The sequence below is a fragment of the Galeopterus variegatus genome, unplaced genomic scaffold (genome assembly GCF_000696425.1).
Source record: "Galeopterus variegatus unplaced genomic scaffold, G_variegatus-3.0.2 Scaffold229, whole genome shotgun sequence".
Lineage (NCBI taxonomy): Eukaryota > Metazoa > Chordata > Mammalia > Dermoptera > Cynocephalidae > Galeopterus > Galeopterus variegatus.
Genome location: NW_007726340.1, coordinates 432,034 through 447,774, shown reverse-complemented (window position 1 = coordinate 447,774; position 15,741 = coordinate 432,034). Strand labels below are relative to the sequence as shown.

The window sequence follows — 15,741 nt, the reverse complement described above, 5'->3', positions numbered from 1 at the left end:
AGAGATGGTACTGGAAGGAAAGTCAGTGGGGTGGTTGGGTGCTCTGGTGTCACTCTGAGTCGTGAATGCTTTGACCTGCCCTCCAGAACCAGCTCTGTCCACAGAAACACGTGACAGTGACAACACCAGACTTCTGGGACAAGTGGACAACGAACTGAACACATTCTTCTTTTCAATAGCGCCCCCAGAATCCTGAGAACCCTCACAAATTAAGTGCAAACTTCAGAAAATAAATATCCATTCCCCCTTCTCCAGGAGAGCCTGGAGGTTTTGTACACAAGAGAAGCAGTTAAGACTCAGGGGTTGACAGCTGCTCCTGGGAGCTGGGGACTACAGGAAAAGCCTGGCTTGGCCCCCCATGGATATGAAGGGCGGGAGATGGGCACTGGGAGCAGCAGGGGCCATAGGTGGATACACACTTCTCCATGGGTGGGGAAGCCTGGCTGTAGCCTACATGAGTGAGCAGGCCCGGCCTGGCAGTGCAAAGCTGAGGCCAGGCTGAGGGCAAGTATTCCTCACGTTGCTCTCCCCAGGCTGCCTGGGGGCTGGCCTGGCCCCAGGAAGGCCCATGGTCCACTCCAAGCCATCCAGAAGGCTGGCCCGACTGAGTCGGAAGTGTGCTCAGGGATCCAGGGGAGTCAGGAAGGAACAGGAGGGGCAAGAACACGGAACCGAGCACGGCCGCCCTGTGCGTGCCTGTGGCCACTGGGTCATGCAAAACCCTTGCCACCACTCTCCCAGCTGGGGGCCTCAAGGCAGAGGAATACTGCTGCAGCAAAGGGTTCTTTCCTCCTGAGGCATGGTGACAGCACAGGCCCTGAGACCACTGGGTGGGGAAGGGAAGGGCAGTGAACCAAGGCACAGTCACTCCACTGAGGGGGTTGACAGACAGGTCAGACAGAGGTCACCTTTCTGTCTGGCCCAGGACAGCAACAAGCCCTTTTGGTTCCAAAATCCCTTGTCCCATGCACACTGATAAGTAAGTTGGTCATTCTCTTAGCCTGGCCACAGCTGGCCTGCTTGGTGCCTGGGGACGCCTGGGCAGGACCACTCTGTGGCAGGCTGGCCAAGGCCCACCATGCCCTGGCTGTATGTAGTGCCATTACCTGCTGCCCACTGGCCAAAAAAGCAGGCAGGAGGAAATGGTTAGTTTTCACATAGTAGCACACAATGAACACAGAAAAGGTTAAACACATCCCCAAGAAAATATTTTGACAAAATAAATATTTTAACCTATAATCAGGTATAATTAGTGCTTATAAGGAATCCCAGCAATAACTTAGTATAATTAAGTACATACTGTATCTGTGATTTCTAACACTTGTGGAGAGGCTGGTGGCTTGCGAGAGTCCAGCTTTCCTGACAGGGCTCTGCTCCCTTCCCTAATCAGGATGCCTGAGGACTGTGCTCCCCAGATGGTGACAGCCGGGGGGACGGGGGTAGCGGGGAGGTAGAGCTTCAGGACAGGATGTCCCTGCACGGGCTGAGTGGCACCCCCAGGGCGCCTGACCTGTACTTGCTTCCTGTGCAAGCCTCAAGCTTGTGTCAGCTCAGCCTACAGGTAGGGGCAGGTGGCCTCTGGATAGGATGTGTAAGCAGGAGGTGCTTGAAAGTCACACCAGAGGGGCCGCTCCCGGTCAGGAAGGCAGGTGACGCCTGTCTGCATGGCCAATGGCCTTTTGCCAGTCCACAGTAGTCCACCACCACCTGCTGCCCATGGGACAGCCAGGCCTCTCCAAGCCCCCTGCCTGGCCGACAAGCTGGGGTTGAGTGGGGAAAGTTCTGGACATGGGTACTAAAAATAGATTTGCTGGGGGCTCCAACCTTAACTTCATGCACTGCAGGAGCCCCCTCTTTGTCTCAGAGCCCTCAGGCTCCTGGCCTTGAGGATGTTCCCTTGCCTCTGTTCCCTCAGAGGACGCCCAGCTCTGACCCTCACAGATACAGCCCCTCCAGACCATGCCAAAGGGCTAGGGTCTCTGGCTACACCTTGGCCATCCCAGCCACCTTCTCTGCAGCTCGAGTCAAGCCACAGGCTTCAGAAATCTTGCCATCTGAGCTGGCCTCAGGGGGCTCTGCCCTTGAGAAGCACTGAGTGGGGAGGTGCAGGCTGACCAAGGGTCAGGGAGCAGAAGTGGAGGCGTGGCATGTGCTGTCAGAGAGGGCAGGGCTGGAATCAAGCTAGCCAAGCTCCAAGGAGGAACCTGAATGTCCTCTGAGGAACCTGAGTGTGACATCCCCAGCTGGTCCTGCCAGATGGGCCCCAGGTAGACCAAGCTGGAGGGGTGCTAGACTGAGTATGGGGCTCTGGGCCAGGCAGTGCCCCACTCCCCACTGGAATTGCTCCTGTTGCAGCTCAGCATGGCTCCACCTGTAGTCCCAGTCACAAATGTTTCCCAGTGCCTTCTTGCGAGAAGCCAAGCCTCTTCTACCTGCTCAGGCTGGCACTCCTACCAGGTGGAAAGGGCTGACCTCACCATGGGTCGGGAACATGTGGTGGCCTGGGCAGTGCAAGCTGGAGGAGACAGGAGCAGACTCAGACCCAGCGAGTGGGCTCCCAAGACTCACAGGTGGTGTGACACAGCTGCAGTAGCAGCAGCATTTTCCTTCTGGGCAACAGCAGAATGGGACAGTTGCTGGCTGAACCAGGACTTGGGTAGAGCCATAAGTCCCTTGCCCACAGCCAGGAGACACATCAGTGAGGACATGTGACAGGAGCAGGTGTCACCAACCACCACCTGGGCCCCAGGCTCTTCAGCCTTCAAGGTCGGCTTGTGGAGAGGGTGCAAATTGGTGGCCAGGGGACATCTGAAGAGGGAAGAGGTCAGGCGGTCTGGACAGTCTGTGTGAGGAGGCTGAGGCCCATGCCAGGGAGCAGCGCAGGAGCCTTAGTGTTGCTCTGGCAACTTAGTCATCTGGAACCTCCAAGCATGGCGCAAAGCTGTCTGCTGCTGGGCCCTGGAGGTAGAGTTGCAGAGGCTACCACAGGCCAGGCCAAGCCCCAAGTGTGGCATGCTCACAAACCCGCAGTGCCTTTCCAAGCAAGCCCCCTCCACAAGCCAGGGCCAAATGTACGTGGTGTGAACGTGCAGTGTGGTTTACGGTAGTGTTATCCCACCAGAGTGCTACGTGCCCGCTGTCCCCAGGTTGCATGCTGCCCTCCCAACTGCCCATGGCTCTCTCCCCACACCAGAAGCGGGCAGGTCCACCTGGGGCCCCTTGGTCCCAGGCTCAGCACTGGGTCAGCTCAGGCACAGGGCCTGGGCTGGCAACTGAGTGAAAGAGAGAAGGTCAAAAAGGTGAGAGGCCCACACATGGGCACCCCACTGAGCCTTCCAAAGTGCCGACATGCCAAGTGCCACAAGATGACACAAGGAGACCAAGCCTGTGGGAGCAACCAAGCCCTGCTCTTCCAGATGCGGCAGCACAAGGCCCTTTCTGGAAGAGAGGGGCACAGGAGGGCAGGCACGCCCAAGCAGCTCTGCTGAGCCAGGAAGAGGCAACGCACATGTGGAGGGGCCGGGCCTGCCCCCCTTCTCCATGGGCGGGTGACTGCAGGGAAGGCAGTTGAGGGGGACTGCTCAGCAAACAGTGCCAAGGAGGCTGTCCTGCCTGGGGCTGCCCACTCTGCTGCTCTTCCTGGGAGGAAACACAGGCACAGGGAGCCTGTGGGGGAGGGGAGGAAGGGCCTCTGGCTGCAGCCACGCTGTCCCATCACCCAGAGAAAAGAAGGTGGCTAAAGCTGGTCCTGACTAGTGGGAGGCCTGGGAGCAAACACAGTGGCATTTCCACGGAGACACAGGTGTGCAGGCCACATGGGGCTTGGGGATAGGAGGAGTGGCCAGTGCCTGGTGTCCACCGGGGGAGTGAGTGGTGACTGCCATCTGGGAAGGCAAACCACAGACACCTCACAAGGCGAAGAGGGCATCCTCCGACCGTTCTGGCTTCTTCCGGCCAGAGGGGTTTGAGGCTGGGGAGGGGGCTTCAACCGGGGGTGAGGGCAGGTCAGGAACCATTTCAGCAGCTTTGGCTCTTTCTTCAAGGAATTTGTCAAACTCTGCAACACAAACCAAGGCAAGGGCCAGGGTTGGTGGGGGGCATGGCCCACCTGCTCCCCAAAGGGCACTTCACTTGTCCTCACAGGGGTCACCCCAGCACGAGCCCCCACCACTCCCAGCTCAGGACTGCACCACATTGCCCTGGCCACCCGCCAGAGGGAAGCAGGGGTGGCAGTGCCAGCAGTTAGACCCAGAGCCAGGGGTGCTTCTGGACCCTCGCTGCCTGGGGACTAGCCTCAGGGAAGTCACCCCCCTACTGGCCAGCCTCAGTTTCTTCCTCTGCCACCTCCAGAGCAAGCAGAAAGCCCAACTAGGAGGGGGTGGGTGGGGAGGGCCCATAAGCTACTCTGTGGGAAGGGGGGCCCTACTTCCCAGTGAGTGGAGAAAAGGTTTGGCTATGCCCAGCCTGAAGGCCCTGCAGGGGAAGGCTCTGGAAAATCCAGAGCACAGAGCACCTTGCCCCACTGCTGACCCGCAGCTTTGTCCATTTTCCATATCAGCACTGGGGACAGAGCAGGGAGAACCAGAGGGGCCAGCTCCTAATTAGACTTGGCAGGCACATCCCACCTACCACACTCTTGACCACCAAGAACTGCTAAGGAAGGAAGTGGGAGGGGAGGGGGAGCACTCTACTTCCACATGGCCAGCCAGAACTAGAAAGCCGAGTTCTCTGAAGGTTCTCTACCTGCAGATCGGTCTGACCATGGGGTCTGGCAGGCTAGGAGGAGGGGGCAAGGTGGAGCAAGATGAGGTGGGGGAGACAGGATGGGAGAGGCGGGGTGTGTGAAAGGGTAAGGGGGTGGTGGGGTGAGGGGGGCCCTAGGGGAGAACAAAGCCCCCACTGTTCCCACGAACCCATCAACTGAGGCCCAGGCGTGGCGCCCTGCCCTCTCCAGCTCAGCAGCCTGAGGGTGCGCCCGCACACACCTGTGAACTGCATAGTATGTGTCTGAGCTGGACTGATCATCTGGGGGAACCTGGGAGGGCAATCTGCACCCACTATTCACTAGCTCCATGACCTTCTGAAAGCCACATGTTCTTCCCAATCTCCATTTCCAAACAAGAGAAATGGGAGAAATGACACTTCCACATCAGCACAAGGCCTGGAAGGAACTGAGCCACCCGTGAAGTCCATGGCTCAGGGCCTGGTCCCAGCAGATGCTTTGGCAGCGGTGGCTCCATGGTAATCGGGGACCAGCCCCAATGCAGCCCCCAGAGCCAAGGGCAGGAGCAGCAAAGGGGGACTGTAAGGCCACCGGCCAGGCCATACCTTCACTCGTGACGCCCTCCTCCAAGTCATCACCCTTCTGTGGGAGGAGCAGAGAGAGCAGGATTAGGGCCCGGTCCCGGCCCCACCCACCCAGCCACCTCTGCCCACCAATAGCCACCCCAGGGAGGCACTACCCATGACAGCCCGAGCACCACTTCCTACTTTTCCCCATTTCCAGATTTCCGTAATATCAAAGTATTGCTGTTACTAGAGAAACAGAAATTTCATTTTTAAAAAACAAAAGCAAATGTAAAAAACTAAATAGGTTGTAGATTTTGATCCTCCCGAACGGCTAGAAAGAAAAATGGAAAAATGGTACAGCCTGGTTTTCTGGCCTGGGCTGCAAAGGGCAGGACCCCACTCATTGACACTCTTGAGGCTTTGGGGAAAGGCAAGAAGTCTGAGCTTGAGGCACCCCCAGGGTCCCCATGTGCACTGCTCTATGCAATGTCCACTTGCTGCCAGCTGCAGGGGCTCTGGGAGGACACTCTCCACACCAACGGCTGGGAACTGCACAAATCCTGGACAGACCACAGCCAGGTAGCTCACGGCACAGGGCCTCCCCCTTTGGCATAGAGGCTCTGTCCCTCTGGAAGCTATGTCCCACAGCCTCCTGGGATCTGCCCCAGCTTCTTCCTGTGGCCCAGATTCTGTCATTGCTGCCAGCTTCTGAAGAAGCCACAAGGTTCTGTGCACTCTTAAAAAAATTAAAATGGATCACACTTGATTTTATTTGGAGAATGCAGTGGTCTCTTGAGCACACGTGAAGACGGCCAGCTGGGGAAGTAACAAAGCCCTGGGCTGGACAAGGAGGCCTGGGCTCCTTCCTGGCTCCACAGCTGACCTGCTGTACAGACTTGCTGGAAAGGTACTGGGGTGTCCCTTGTAAGGTGAGGATTTGGCCCTTCTTGCTTCGTTTCTGTGAGAGAAACTATTTCTTTTCAAGGCATCCCTTTGTGAAAGATATCTTGGGGTGTGTTCTTCCTCCCCTGACACCTGGGTGGCTGCCTCACCTGGCAATGAGCGTCTTTGGAAAGCCTAGCCTTCCGAGGAGGTGGCCCAGAGCAGTGAGAGGGCTGAATTGAGGTGTGCTGTCCCAGTGTGGGAGGTGCCTAAGTCACCAGCCCACTGACAGCCAGGCTGACCCTATGTTTAAACAACTCAAGAGGCTATTCTGCTTGAGGGACAGGGCCTCCGGAAGAGGAGGCAGCTAGGAGCAAGAGATGAGTTGTCTCCAGTCTGGGGGAGAATCCAAATAGCCCACAACCTTGGGGCAGCCACTTCCCCTCCCAGAGTGCACTTCTTCATCAGCCACCTGCCAACCCCCACCCTGCCCCACCTGCCTCCAGGGCTGCTGAGAATGAAAGTGCCTTGTAAGGAACAAAGGAAGGGACCCGCATCCTGACCAGAGACTGCAGTTCTCCTTTCTTGGGACCTGTTGCCGTTTTCAGATTCATAATACCCTGATCTCTTAGGATGGAGACAATGGTGTTTGGGGAGGGATTCTTTTAAATAAAAAATATCAGAAGATATCAGGAAAGGGAATGACAGCGAATTAAAAACAAAACCAAACACCCAACTCATCTGTGAGTATATTTCACAATTTACAGAAACAAAAACACAAAAACAAAAACTCCATTTCCCACCACCCCCCAAAAAAGCCAAGCACACACATACATTGGAAATTGAAAAGAAACTGGGGAGAAGGCAAGTGTGTGTTTTGGAGACAGCTAGAGCTAGGTTCAAATAGCAGCTCTGCTCGCACTGGCATGGACGTCACCGCGGGGCTGTGAGGGGGAGAGAGGCTGTGCCCAGAGCCGGCCCCCATCACAGCTGGCCTCCACATGTAGCCATGGGCTGAGCTGGAGAGGAGGGTGAGCTGTGATGAGCTGCTGGCTGCAGAAGCTGTGCCTGCCCCAAACTCCCTCCTCCAATGGGGGCGTGACCGCTGCCAAAGTCCCTGGAGGCCTGTCCTCAGAAGAGCCTCTGCCTCTCCACACCCCACACACAAAATATAAAAGTCAAGTCTCACCAGGTCCGTCCTGAGCCACACCTCAATGTCGTCCATGACAGAGGGCTGCGCAACGGGGATCTATGGAGCGGCAAGCAGCGGGCCAGGCAGCCCCACACAGCCAGCAAGAGAAGACAGAACACCGGAACAAAGGAAATCGTCAAAAGCAACCCAAACAAAACCAAAATGTACACAGAGCAAAAACACAATGGGCAGGGCACACATGGGCAACACAGGGCAGCCACATATGAATGGCAGGTGAGAAAAGCAATGGGGTGCAAATTATAAGCAGCAGGCTGCCCGTGGGGCCACAGAGGGAGGAGCAGTACGTGTTCTTGAGATGGATAACTTTTTGACTACATGTGCCTGCCCTCTCATGGGGTCCCTCAGCCCAGGGCCGTGAAGCACCTTCTAGTCTCAGGGATGTACTGGTCCTGCCAGCTGACTTGAATTCGTCAGCTGTGACAGATGGAGGAGAACTGACTGCCTGCAGTCAAGCCCAGCACAATGTGTGACTTGGGGGAACAAGAGTGGGCCCCTAATGTCCACGGGAGGCCAAGGGGCAGCCTGCCCAGAGCAGGTGCAGTGCTCAGGATGGCAGCATAGTGCCAGCCCTGGGAGACATCGGGGGCTCTGTCTGCTCAGCTGAAAGTATTTCAAAATGTCCTAGGGCATGTCTGAGTGGAGGAGAGGGACACCCAGGGAGACACGTGCTCCATGGGCCTGGTGTGGCCTGGTGGACAGAAGGCAGCCACATTTTGCCACCAGCAGAAATAGCAAAAACGAGGGCTTTGATGACAAAATGGACTGCAGGCTTTAGTCTTCTTTGTGTCTCTTTAGGGGAAAAGAATCACGAAGCAACCCTGAATGCAACAGCTTCCTTTAGTCTCATCTTTTCTTCCTGGCTTTCATGGCTATCTGTGTCTCAGGAGTCAAAGAGAAGTTGCTCCACTGAGAACTAGGGAGAAGCAGCCAGGGTGCAAGGAAGGTGACTGGGCTCCCGAGCAACGGAAGACATGCCTCAGGGATGCCTGCGCAGTCGCCATGCCTGGGCCACCAATGCCAAGCACCTCGGGGGCAGAGATTCTGAAAAAGGCACATGGCTAAAAACATTTCAGTTGCTGTGTAATATGACGTGATAAGAAGTAAAGGTAACTTTTAATGAAATGTTGGCTCCCAGCCTAAAGAAATGAGGTGATGGCCCTTACCAAGGTGACCTGCCTCCTCGCCTACTCTGCATCTGGGAGGCACCTTCCAAGGGTTCACTTGCAAGCCCACCATTTCTAGAAAAAATGCCAGCCTGTGTCTATAGCTGGCTTCTACCCCAATGTCATGATCTAGAGTAAGAATAAAATTAAAATAGGCAGTAAAAGGATTGCCTCAATGTTTACCAAATCTAAAAAAAAAATGACCTTAACAAAGGAAAAGGGCCAGCCCGTGGCTCACTTGGGAGAGTGTGGTGCTGACAACACCAAGTCAAGGGTTAAGATCCCCTTACCGGTCATCTTTAAAAAAAAAAAACAAAGGAAATTGACATCTGCCGCCAGTGGGGTTGGAGGTGGGGCACCACGTGGAGCCTGAGAACATTGAGCAGGTGTCTGTGGTCCACCGCAGTGCCTCTCTCCCTCCCTCAGCAAGCTCAGCCACCCCCTCGCTCTGAGGAGCATGCTCTGCGCCCTAACTTCAGACTTAACATGGGCGGCCTGCACGAGCATTTTCAGAAAGGCTCAAGCCAACCACTGATCAGATTAGGAGGAGTCTGCCTATGTTGCTATTTTATTTCTTTGACTTAAGAACGCTGAATTGGGGTCGGCCCGGTGGCGCACTGCTACAGTGCGCCGCTTGGGAAGCCCGGCGGCGCTCCCGTCCGAGGGTTCGGATCCCACATATAGACCGGTTCCCGCTCACTGGCTGAGCGAGGCGCAGGGGCAGCACCGAGGGTTGCGATCCCGTTGCCGGTCCCTGGTCCGGTACGGGGGCAACACTGAGGGTTGTGATCCGTTGCCGGACACGGAAAAAGACAAAAAACAAAAACGAACAAACAAAAAAAAAAAAAACGCTGAATTGAAAAAACATCAGGGAGTTCTTACCCTGACATGGATCCTAGGGACAAAGAGCACATGATTACTCATGGGGGGAGGGACATGAATGCCCAATGGATGTGCCAACATGCCTAAGGCTGGCACCAACTTTCCCCATCAGAAAGCAGCAGGGCACACAGGGGCAACCTGTTATTCTGCACTTGTCGGCAGGCCTTCTGCCTTGACATGTTCCTGTAACAGGAGATGCCAGTTTGCATGATCTTGTGCCTGTAAGTCAGAATGCCTGGCCTCTGAGAGAATGCGTGTCACACCAAATCCCCAGAGCTGAAGCTTAGAAAGTCAGCCACATCTCCAAAGAGAAAATAAACCCTACAACAGCTGTTGCCATGTACACTGGTCCATTCTGCATACCTATCTAGCTTTAGTCTGCCCAGGAGGAACTGAAATTAGATGCACTGAGTTTTTCAATGTGTTCCAAAAGCTTGAAAAAAAGCCATTAAGGAGTCATGGGGCCTTAAGTCTTCAGATTTTCTTATAATTTTTTTGTTACTGTTAATAAAATAAATCCTTTGAGGCCTGGGATCATGTTCCAATTTTCTTCTTTGAGGATTAATCTGGAGAGACAGCATGCTCAGAAAATAAACATTGACATTTGAGAAAAATGTCGAAAAAAATTCCCCAAAAGCTGGATCATGGGAACACTGCACTTCCCTCCCCTAGAGTTTTCCAAACAAGCGGTATGCTTATGGGATGGCATGCTGCAGACCCCACCCTAGCAGCCAGGCTGAGGAGGGAGCGCTGGCGAGGAGTTGTGCCGGGCTCGCCGGCAGCGTGACCTGGGGCAGGCCGTTTCTCTTTGGACTCCAGTTTCTTCATTGGCTAGCTCCCGAGCCTCTTCTGTCTTAAGAAGCCTCGGCGATTTAGGTGGAGAGGCAGGAGCAGGGGACAGGGGCTTGGGCAACAATTGGCCTCGGTTTCCTCATCTGTGAAATAAGGTGATCACTAGGTTGTATTTAGCTCTCAACACTCATGACTCAGAATCCGTTAACTTCCAGGTTGGTGCTTCTGTTTTCTAATTCAGAAGCCCAGGGATGTCAGAAATTATTAGAATTGACTCCTTACAGTATGGAAGGCACTTGGCCTCAGGGCCTGAACCACTGTGGACCAGGGTGTTAGTTAACAGTTAAGCTTCTATAAGATAAGGCAGGGGTCAACTTTCTTGTGTGCATACACAAAACCTCAGCTATTTCAACCTCCTGCCCTGGTAAATAAATGCCTGGAGTATTACAATAGGGTAAAGTTCCTCCTAGTAGTGAAAGTGCTCTCAGACACAGACTGAAGGGCCCTGGCTAGAGAAGGGGGCACTGAACTGAGGCTTTGGGACGCCGTCTCTGCCCTGTGGCTGTGGGCAAGGAACCAGGCCCCTGAGAGGCCTCAGCATCCTCATCTGTCAAGCACAGAGCTGGCCCAGCAGATCCCTCAGAAGAGTGAGGCTCTGCCGTGTCATGGTTTTCACACTTCCTGGGCAAAAATCCAAGTTAAAGGCTGGTCCAAGGGGTCTGAAGAGGAATGTGAGTTGGAGGAAGGAGACAGAAAAGAAGGTGTGAAGAGAGAAAAAGAAAGGGAGCTAGCATGGAACACCCTCCAGTAGAGATCAACACCTAGAGCTCACTCCCCCTGAAGACAGGCAGGCAGGCTGGCTCAGCTGAGACAAGGATAAGACCAGCCCCGCCCATCTTGGATGTTGGCAGCGGTGGATTTTGATCTGAGGGGTGGGTGAGCTGCCCTGCTGTCAGCTGACTCTCACTTGGAACTGCAAGCAGGCCAGCTCTGCCTTACGGGTCAGTAGGGTTGCCTGCCCATGGGGAGAGCTGCTCCCACTGGCTCAGCCATAGCCAGCACTCTTTGTGACCCTGGGCTTGCTGTGTCTGGGGGTACTCCCAGGGTTACTGATCATCCGTCCTGAGCAGGAGGGGCCTTGGGGGCCTCCAGGTCTGAGTAGGGCATCCCACCTCCAACCTCAGGCCTGGGCTTTGGCAGAAGCACTCTTTTTACTAACCTACTTCTGTTCTTGTTTTGACATACATTTGTTCACATCAGGATGTCTTCCTGGCTGCATCCTGCACATGGGAGACAGCCCTGGCTGACCACCAGCCAGGAGAGGCCAGAGAGGGAGAGCACAGCCTAGCAGTCTTCCTGAGAGTCTGGCTCCCTGGCGCTGACTCAGGACAGATCGTATTCCTCTTCAGCTGGCTGTGAACCTGGTGCTGTTAACTTTTGTGTTGGGATTTCCAAACACTTGAAGTCCCAGGAGAGTTAAGGTCCCCGTCAGATGCTCCTCTGCAGCTTCCCACAGCTCCAAGCCCACAAGGAAACCTACCTGTCTGGTTTTAATGCAAGAGGAGTAATTGCTATAGCTCAGGTATGCTATTTCCAGAGAAGGTGTAAAACTCCCCCTAGCCAACGGGAGGAATAATCTAAAAGCTTTTGGTCTCACTCAATAGTACAAAAAGTTTCCAAATAAAGAATTTGTACTCAGGAGGTTTGGAAAGACTCAGGGTTTCTACACTATGGGAAATAAGGCAAAGCAATTAATATACGTTGTTTTAATGACAAAAAAAAAAAAAAAAACTGCAGTCAGGCAAGCAGACACTGGGTTAGAGGTTAGTTGGGTTTGTTTCTGGGAAGTTGGAGACTGGAGCTCTACGTGGGGACAGGGCAGTGGGGAGGCAGCCTGTGTGGGCAAAGCCAGGCGCCGCCACCAGCTGCCAAGGCCACACTCAGGGTACTTTGTGTGGGCAGTATCCTTTTTTGCAGGATTAATAAGCACAGGACACACAGGCTGGATCTTCCCAATTTGGACAACGGAATGGACAAGGTCTCCAAGATCTCTGCTCTAAGGTCACCCACAGATGTGGGCAAGGGTTCAGCCTGTCTCTGAAGAAGCAAATGAGGGACCAGGGCCAGCCCATCTCTCTAAGAATGGCCTTGGGGTCTGGTGCAAGAACTGCCTTCTCATCCAGAGCAGGAGTGTGCTGTTGCTATGACACGTAGAGGGAGACCTGCCTGGCCTGAGCCTGGCTGTGCAGAGAGCACCAGCGCAAGCTGGGTGGCAGGCATACAGTCTCACCTCCATGGTTCTAGGTGGTCCCTCTGGCCCAAGTCCTTGCTTGCTGCTCAAGCAGGTGGCTCCTATGCTGCCTGCAATCTGGGCCCTGCTGGCCCCTCCCCTGGCCATAGCCTGGCACCATATCCAGGCATGGCCACGTGTCTCCCCCACCCTACCCCACTGGTTTCCTCATCTTTCCTTCTCTGCATTCTCTCCTGCTCTGGCCCCACCACACTTCTACATAGCTTTGGGCTCTGTTAGAGGTGAAAAGGCCATCCCAAGGCAAGTGGACTGGGAGGTGGTCACCCTTTCTCCCTGCAACAGGCTCAGGGCCACCTGAACAGACAGGCAGGAAAGACCCTCTCAGGTCTCTGAGCCAGAAAGTTCCACTACACGAAAATTAACTGCGTTTATGACATTGAATTCCCCTGACTTTGTTTTCTTTTTATTCTGTTCCTATTGTATTTGTGTATTTCTTTAAGAGGTTTCACAACCTTTTGGGGGACTTAGTGGACACAAAAACCTTCATTACAAAAACCCATCGAGCCTCAGACTGCCAAATTCACAGCCACTGGGCTAGAGAGGGCTTCTCTGACTGGTCAGATGCTTTGAGTCTGTTCTCTTAGAAATGTCCCCTCCCAAGCAAAAGCCACAGTAACTGGTGCTCATCCTGGAAAAGTGAATGCTGCTGAGAGCTCCAGAAACAGGAAAAGGAGAGAAGGGACCCTCCCCTCACCCTCGCTAATGTTGCAGACCCTTAAGGCCCAGGGGCATGGACCTCAGCAGAAAACCAGAGGAGGTGTTTCTGTGACTTAAGGAGATTACACAAAGGTAGGTTGGGAATTTTGGCACCCCCATCAGCAAGAGAGTGTGGCCTTGTACTGTCTGATTCACAAGGGCTCAGCAGTCACAAAAGGAAGGCATAAACTGTTATGCAGATAAGAGGCTGGGGTGGACAGTGGCGCTCGGCTTGGCTGGTGACTCCTCACCATTCCTTGGGTTATGAGCCAGCTGTCTATAGGCTCCAGGTCAGAGTCCCCACCTTTACCTCTCTTCCGGGCCGAGGACAGAAGAGTCCCAGAAAGAAAAGTCACAGCAAGACCCATGATAAAAAAGTCAATAGTGCATACTGTGGTAATAGAAAAGTCACTGTTCAGACTTGATTGTCTGTCATGTAAGGAAATGTGACCCGATATCCCTACCCTCAACCCCCACCCCTGGCATGTCCCTCTTACCTGCCTGGAAAAGAGAAGTTTAGTAACCAGAATCCCAACAGGATAACATATACTCGTGCAGACTACTCCTGGATACCTGGAAAACCTCCGTGAGGTCACAGAAAGTTGACCAGGGCTGCCTCTCTTGATTAGGGCTACTAGGAATGGCAGGGGTCAACTTTTCATCTTTTTCTAAGCTCTTTATTGCCTTTTCTTAAATGATAAAAGTATCAAAGGCTAAGATGACTGATTTATTTGGATTTGATTTGTGGAGGTACAGCTACAGAATTTTCTCCCCTTCTATAATGTGTTCTTAGTTTCTCCCTTGGCCCAGTTTTCACTTTCAGGTCAGAAAAACTTGGGATGGGACAGGTAACCTGAAGCAATGCACATGCCGAAGTATATGTGTGCACACATGGACGCACACAGCCAGCGTGTGCCCTGACGCCCTGAATTGCTGGGGCTGTGGCCACGGCATTGCCCACTGAGCAGCACATATGAAAAGCAATTTGCCTACCACCATATGGAAAACCGGCTAGAGTCACAAAGACCCTTGAAAACAGGGAGGCAGTCCAAGCCATGTACCAAAAGGGTGAAGGATGGGAAGTCACCCACATCTTGTGGACTCGGACCCAGGCCTGGACACTGATAACAGAAGGGGTGCGGCAGGACACCCCTTGGCATGGACAGGGCAGGTACTGGAGCCAGAGTGGGGAGCAAATGAGGTCAGCCTGGCTGAGGGACAGGGATGCTCCTAGGCCAGGCCAGGGCCAGCCAGGAGAAGAAGAGTTCCTCATTAGGCAGTGTGCTGCCAAGCCCCCAGCCTGGCTCTCTAATGCCCTCCCTGGGTTAGATCGGAAGACATCCTAGGAAATGGGAGAAATAGAAGCATGGCCATTCCATAGGTTTTGGCCATCCCAGTCTCAGGGGTTCGCATGACACTGCCCATCCCATGTGTGGACAGACAGGATGCTTGAGAACCCAAGGCCAAAGCAGGGGTTGGCCCAGCCAGCTGGCTCTTTTGTGCCCCCTGGCGGCCAGTGAAGAGGGACACATGCTCTCAGATCAAGTTGGCTGGGCCAGCAGGGGATAAGGAGTCCCTTCCCCCGAGGGTGACCTTTCCCACGGAAACCAGGCCTCAGCACTGCTGCCTGCCTTGACCCATTTGCACAGGGGCTGCAGGAGGCCAAGAACTGATATTTGGGAAGCAAACAACCCTTTGCAGACCTCCCTGTCCAATGTACAGATGAGCACTGCCCCCTTCTAGCACAGCAGAAGGACCCTGACAGGAGTTCCAGTTGCTGTGGGCAGCTGTCCCAAGAGCCCTACTCCCTTCCCCTGAAAACTGATATGTTCGCACACATTTCTTAGTTGGGCAGAAAAGGGGAAAATCTCATGAGAAGCTTTAAGACAAATCCTTTCCCCTTCAGTACTCAAATCTCACAGAAACAATGGCTGCACCTGGGGGCTCAAACAAGCACCATCCTCCATTTCAAAGTGCCTCCTTCTCTGGCTTTACTCCCTCCAGACACGGAGCTTCCCAGAACACCTTCCTAGCTACCACCCAACTGCTCCAGCTCCCCAAACAAATCCTGACCCCCAACTGCCCTCTAAGGGGTTGGTACTGCTTTGCTAGGCCAGCTACAAATGCTCACCAGAGATGTGACTTAATCAGCATTTTCCTTCCTTGTGAGGGTCATGATTTAGTCAAAGTGCTGCCCACCCCCAGGGCACTGTACCATGTGAAGACAGATCCTGTCTGGCCGTAGGAGAGTGCTCAGGGCCACCAGGGTAGGAAGAGAAGGGGAGCTGAAGTCAGACACTCCTCAGATCAGGTCCCTGCTTGCTGTCTGCTCTCTGGGTGTCCCCCGAACCATCTCCCACCTCTCTGGATCTGTTTCCTCTTGGGCATCATGGTAAAGCTCACCCAGGGTGTCACTTCACAGGGTGGGGTGAAGATTCCATGAAGCACTACCAGATGGCATACCAGGTCTCTCCCCCAGCATGTTCTGTCTGCTCTTTGCAAGTCACCTTCTG

At 54.1% G+C, this 15,741-nt stretch overlaps 1 protein-coding gene across 5 annotated transcripts in view; it reads right to left on the bottom strand.

The window, feature by feature from the left end:
- Positions 1 to 2,243: 2,243 nt before the first annotated feature.
- Positions 2,244 to 15,741, bottom strand: part of TOM1L2 (target of myb1-like 2 (chicken)) — a 114,727-nt gene continuing 101,229 nt past the window's right edge. The window contains exons 13-16 of one of the 5 annotated variants that reach the window (XM_008566232.1): positions 13,480 to 13,542; positions 7,361 to 7,420; positions 5,329 to 5,365; positions 2,244 to 4,057 (exon numbers count right to left, since the gene is read on the bottom strand). In XM_008566232.1, coding sequence (XP_008564454.1) covers positions 3,909 to 4,057; positions 5,329 to 5,365; positions 7,361 to 7,420; positions 13,480 to 13,542 — 309 coding nt within the window. In that variant the 3' untranslated portion in view covers positions 2,244 to 3,908. Of the gene's footprint in view, positions 4,058 to 5,328; positions 5,366 to 6,907; positions 7,421 to 13,479; positions 13,543 to 15,741 lie in introns of those variants that run through there. The other 4 variants (XM_008566233.1, XM_008566234.1, XM_008566229.1 and 1 more) reach the window with 4 other exon arrangements.